Source organism: Poecilia reticulata, linkage group LG15 (genome assembly GCF_000633615.1).
Source record: "Poecilia reticulata strain Guanapo linkage group LG15, Guppy_female_1.0+MT, whole genome shotgun sequence".
NCBI classification, from domain to species: Eukaryota; Metazoa; Chordata; class Actinopteri; order Cyprinodontiformes; family Poeciliidae; genus Poecilia; species Poecilia reticulata.
In genome coordinates this window covers 1,200,268-1,205,966 of record NC_024345.1, presented here as the reverse complement: position 1 = coordinate 1,205,966, position 5,699 = coordinate 1,200,268, and the positions used below count along the sequence as shown (strand labels likewise).

The following is a 5,699-nucleotide window of genomic DNA, read 5'->3' as shown; positions in this document are numbered from 1 at the left end:
TATAATATTGGGAAATATTTAAAGCCTTTATTTCTTGTAACGTAGAGTGATGTAAACGATTAGTTTGGTAATTGAGCAATCTATCGATTAATCTGATGATTACTTGAGTAATCGGGAAAAAATAAAATAAAACGTCAGTAAAGACTGTATTTGCTTTTTGCTATTTTTTTGCTTTTTGCTATTTTTTTTATTATCCATGTTGAATGTTTAATTGGGTTTTGATGTCTGTGAGTTTTGATTAGTGTGTTGCTGCCAGTCTAAGCCAGGTCTCTCTTGAAAAAGAGATTTTTAATCTCAGCGAGACATGTCTGGTTAAATGAAGGTTACACACATGCGTGATTGAGCTTTGTGGTTCACAGAATGATGCTGAACTGATGCTTCCACTAAAGAAAAGAGTGAGAACACAAAACACGTCTCATCTCTCTGTGGAAGTGGGATCTTGTGACTATCGTGAACTTATTTTTTGTAACCAAATACTTTAGTAACTTTGTAGTACTGATGCTTATTTTGCAGTTGTCTTGTTTGACCTTAAATATTAGTGGGACATTCCTAATATTTCTGTTTTACAACTTCTTCTGCCTCCCAGGATATCAGACTTCTATCTCCTTGGTTGTGGAAGACGCAAAGTGGGAGAGTCGTCACCTTCTGCAAGAAGACAACAAGTCTAAGCTCTACCTGGAGCCTGACAAAAACTGCACTGAACCAGGTAAGTCTTAATATGGTACAGTGGGCCAGTTGCTGCTATATTTATTATGATACTGTGTTCTAATTAATGTCATTTTTACCTAAATGTATATTGAGCATTCAACTCAATATGCGTTATATGTAGAGCAAATAAATTTTCCATATTGCTTTAATTTAAAGGGCTTTTAAACTCTGAATTTGCCATTTCAAAAATACTGAAATAAATTTAAAATAATGATAAGTTTTGAGATCCATCTTCTCTGGGAGACAACAGTTGCTGTTGGATGCCCCCTGCTGGCCTGGAGGACCTACACAGCAGCTTACTTTACTTATGGCTGAGACAAACAGTTAAGAATGGAAATCACCCTTCCTGGTGCTGATGCAGAGACGATCGCTGAGAAGAAAATTTTAAAAAGCTTATAAAGAACAAAAAACCTCACGTAGAAAGAAATGACCTGTGCTGCCTTGCAGCCTGAAATCGCAAGCATCAACGCCTGTGTATGTGTGGATTTGTCTGATCCTCGGTGTGCACAGACGGCTCTTGTCGAAATCCCTGAATTCTATTCTTTCCAGATTTCTAAAACAATCTGGCTGCAGGCTGCTCGGTCTAGCCAGGCCAGTTAGCAGTTAGAGGCTGATGTATTCTCTTCGATGCCAGTTCAAACAGACCCGTTGTTGACCTGCTTGGGACTGGCTCATCAGGCTCAGGAGGCCCAGACCCTTTGAATGGAGAGCTGGTTGGGGCTGTGGGGTAAGCTCGATGACGACAGACACTCTTCAGCCTCATGTTTGCCTTCAGAGTTGACTTGTCAGAGGAAGTGTTTGTGTGCATCTTTCCCGGTGGTGTGCAGTGTTGTGAGTGTTTTCCACGTGGAATCCTGGGGCTTTATGAGGCTGACACCATGCCAAGCATTTGCTTGATCTCATGTTAAGCACACAGCCTCCTACTAATGCACACACTCCCCATCGGTCCCGCAGCTGAAACGCAGGCACCACGTGTTGTCTGACTGCATGCATCCGGACCAGTTCTGCACGTGTTTATTGTCACTTTGTCTCCTGAAACACTAATTACCTTAATGAGGATTACTTCTGCTCTTCTGTGCTGAAAGGAGCCTTCCCAGTCTGCTCATCAACTGTTAATCTTTTTCACCCCCAGAGCGTTTGCTCTCTCTGACTTCTACTGTGTGTTTCTCTCTTTTGTCTCTCATCTCCTTTTTTTCCCCTTAGATAACAGGTTCGTTTCAGCTGGAGAGCATCGCTGTTGGGCTCTGCAGCAACATACAAGCGTTGACAAGCACGTGCATCTAAATATTTATCTAATGCGAGTTTCCATCTTGTGGAGCATTTTCATGTATGGCAGGTTTTTGCTACATTACATTTCTGTTCAAGTACTTGCAATGTTTGTCTCAAATGTACAGAAGCAGGGTTTCCCCCAGAAAACCTGCTAAGCCAGGTGCTGGGGGCACCGAGGCGGTCCACCGGCAGTCCTCCATGTTCTTGTATTAAAAGATGCTAAGTTGACAGGAAATATAAAAATATTACTGGGTAATATTTTTACCCAGTAATACTGGAAGACATTGCCGACAGTACTTAAAACCATGACTATAGAGTCTTAAAAATAACAAATCAAAAAAATGCATTTAAAAAAAAAAATCAATTATTTGTAGGAGCATCCACCACAAATTTCCCTCCTCTGAAGACTCGCTGGCACAGTGAGATAAACAGTCAGCAGTAGCAGTCTGCGTGCCAGGGATGTGATGCACCTCAAACTTGCAGGGTTGCATTGTCAGGTACCAGTGACTATTGGTGTTCTTCATCCTCTCCAGCCATTTTTAGTGCTTTGTGATCAGTTTCCAGCACAAACCGTCTTCCCAGGAGGTAGTTGCGAAGTGAATCCAAAGCCTGTTTTATAGCCTGGCATTCCTTCTCTATAGTGGAATAATTGGTTTCTCTGGGGAAATGTTTACGGCCGATGAAGGCGATTGGATGGCAGTCATTTGGGGGGGCCTGAAGCAACACGACACCAAGATCTTTGTCTGATGCATCAGTTTGTAGGACAAACTCCTGCTGAAAGTCAGGGCAATAGAGCAGATGATCTTGGCTCAAGGCCTGCTGGATGTCTTTGAATGTTTCCTTAGACCTCAGACCTTAGAAGTATGTTTGGGCTTTGAAGACTGGTCATGTTTCTAAGCAGAGTACTTAATGATAAATGTGGTACCAACCAGACATACCCAAGAAGGATTTTCTTTTCTGTAGAAGTGGGGCAGGGCTGGATGGCTTTAATTTTTTGAATTTGTGGCTTCACCAATCCTTTTCTGGTGACAAAGCCCAGGTCGCCTGTTTCCCTCCTTGCAATGGCACACGTTGCTGGATTCACTGTCAGTCCTACATTCTGGAGACACTCAAAGACCACCTTTAGGTGTTGCAGGTCTGGGTGCTCTTAAAAATTATGTCATCCAGATATGCAGAAGCAAAATGATAGAGGCCATTGAGTACCTTGTCCATTAGGTGCTGGAATGTGTCAGGAATCCGCAGCATCACTCTGAAGTGGCAAAGGCCCCACAGTGTTGTGAAAACCGTAAGCTCCCTGGACCGGGGGGAGAGTGGCACATGCCAATAACCTTTGACCTGGTGGTGAGATATTTTGCTTTACCAAGTTTCTCAATCAGATCAATCAAGCTTGAAGCTGTACTGAGGTAGCAGAAGTCAACGCAAAACCTATTTGTGCCATCCATTTTAGGGACAGGGCCAGTTGAATTGCACCACTCGATGTGTGATGCCTTGATAATGCCAAGGGAAGGCATTAAGGCAATTTCCTTCCTAAGTGATTCCAGAAGTCCCTCAGGTATGCAATAGCTCATTCATTTTGGAGCAACATCTTCTTTTAAGACGATGTTATGCATGATCACATCAGAATAACCTGGATCCTCTTGGAACACATTCAATGGATGGACAGCCCTCATCTCCAGCTGCTGTTCTCCTGACAGATTATCTCAAAATTATGTTTAGAGGTTGATGGAACAGGGAAATACTGCTCCTCAGGTTCCTCATCTTCTGTTCTCAAGATGCAGAAGGAGGTAGACATCTCTGAGGCCCAGGACACCAACTCACAAGAAGAAACTGAATGTAGTTGCTTCGTTCTGGAACAGAGACTTTGTACGTCATCGGTCCCAATTTCCCCATCACTTCATAAAGCCATTGTCACTTTGGCAGCATCTTGTTGTCCCCTGAAGGCAGCACAAGTTCTTTCTGGACAAGCTCAAACTTCCTCTCCTACAGCTTGTTTAGTTGGCCCACTTTGTCTGGGCCAACTAAACAAGCCCAGGAGAAAGACCCATGAGTTCTTTCTCCTAGCAGCCACACAAACGTCAGCCAATCCAGCAACCTTTTTTGCAGTCTTTGGATTATGTTCCTTTTTCCACACCTGCAGTTCTGATGAAAAAATTCTCAAATATTGTTCAAGAATAATCCCTTCATTGCTCACTAATTTTCCATACATCTCCTCCTGCACAAAGGCACTTCTAGTTTTACCTCTTAGTACAGGTATTAAGTGAAAAGCCCAGCCTAATTTACACTTGACTTTGCACATCGCAGGTGTTCCACATCACCCCAATTGATCCCTTCTCTGCTCCGCTGCAAATTGCAGAGGTTCTTCAAGAAGCATGTGTGAAATGAGAGATTGTGCGATAAAGCCAGTGATATAAAGGAAGAGTGGGGTCATATAAAATCATGTAGTTCTCAACTTCCAAAATTAATATTTTTCCCTCCCACTTTATGTCTTGACATTTTAAAAATCTACAAAATGATCATCAGTCTTCCCACAGTCACACCCATCATTAGATATATGTATTTTACTTTGCTGAAAAACTAAACAAAAAAACAAAAGATACTTCTTAAATAAAGAATCACAAACTGACTGATGCTGGAGCTCTGAGCTGTAGAACTGAATAATATGACAGGAGGAAAACCTCTTGTCCTGTTCGGGTGAGATGAGCCAGATGCAGTTAGTACCTCAGTGACCCCAGAACCAAAGGTCAAGATGAGAAAATGCTTAACTTGTCACCTGCTGATTTTCCACTGATTTTCACAGCAACAAGTCAGTTTACCCTCGTCCAGTGATCCCCTGCTCCACCAATCAACTTCACACCCAGCACAGATCCCTGCGCAAACACAAGGTCACATAGAGTCACATCCAGTGACTTCCTGTCAGCAGGTGTTTGCATGAACATAGCTCTGTTCTGCTGGGGAATTAAGCAGGAGACTTTCACACATATCAAGTGTGATTATACAGGCAGGAGTGTTTGATTAACAGTAATCCTGTTTACAGTGACTAACTTTGTCCAAGGTGCCTCTGGTTTAACAGCATGCATGTATTTATTGGTGTAACATGTGGACAGCTGCTAATAGTGAGATCTTTGATTTTTGTCTCTATCCTCCATGACTCATACTCTTACAAGATTGTTCTGGATTTAGCTCCAAGCATCTTCCCATAGTCTCTGATCAACCTCATTGTCTGTACTAAAATGTGGCCACCAGATTGTTTTATGGACCTCTGTAGGTCTCGTAGTTAGTCCATCCTCTCTCCATGTTCAGATGATGATTTGAACATACAACTGAGACATTCAAAGCTGGAATGTTGTCTCAGAACCTAAACCAACTTTAAACTTCTCCACGACTTTCTCCCTGACCGGTTGGCTGGGTTCCTTGGTCTTCATGGTGCTGGTTGTTTTCTAATTTTATGTGACAAACCTCTGAGAACTTCACAAATTCCCCTAGTCTCAAATTGCATTGCACACAGCTGGACTCCAATTTTTCTGAAGGTATAAAATGTATCTCTTTAAGGAAAAATAATCCCATAAAATAAAGCGATGTGCTTCAGTGTAGAAAATAACTCGTCAGCTGTAATCTTTGAAAACACTTAGTCATATTTAGTAAACTAGAATATGCTATGCTTGTTTGTCAGACTAAGTACTTTTTTACAAATAACCTTTAAGCAGGGCATCCAGACTGTTTCT

At 42.1% G+C, this 5,699-nt stretch overlaps 1 protein-coding gene across 1 annotated transcript in view; it reads left to right on the top strand.

Moving 5' to 3' along the window:
- LOC103476508 (sodium/potassium/calcium exchanger 3-like) overlaps window positions 1-5,699 on the top strand; it is a 44,693-nt gene that overhangs the window by 9,090 nt on the left and 29,904 nt on the right. The window contains exon 2 of the mRNA XM_008428913.2: window positions 587-706. Within this exon, the coding sequence (XP_008427135.1) occupies window positions 587-706 (120 nt within the window). The remainder of the gene's footprint in view (window positions 1-586; window positions 707-5,699) is intronic.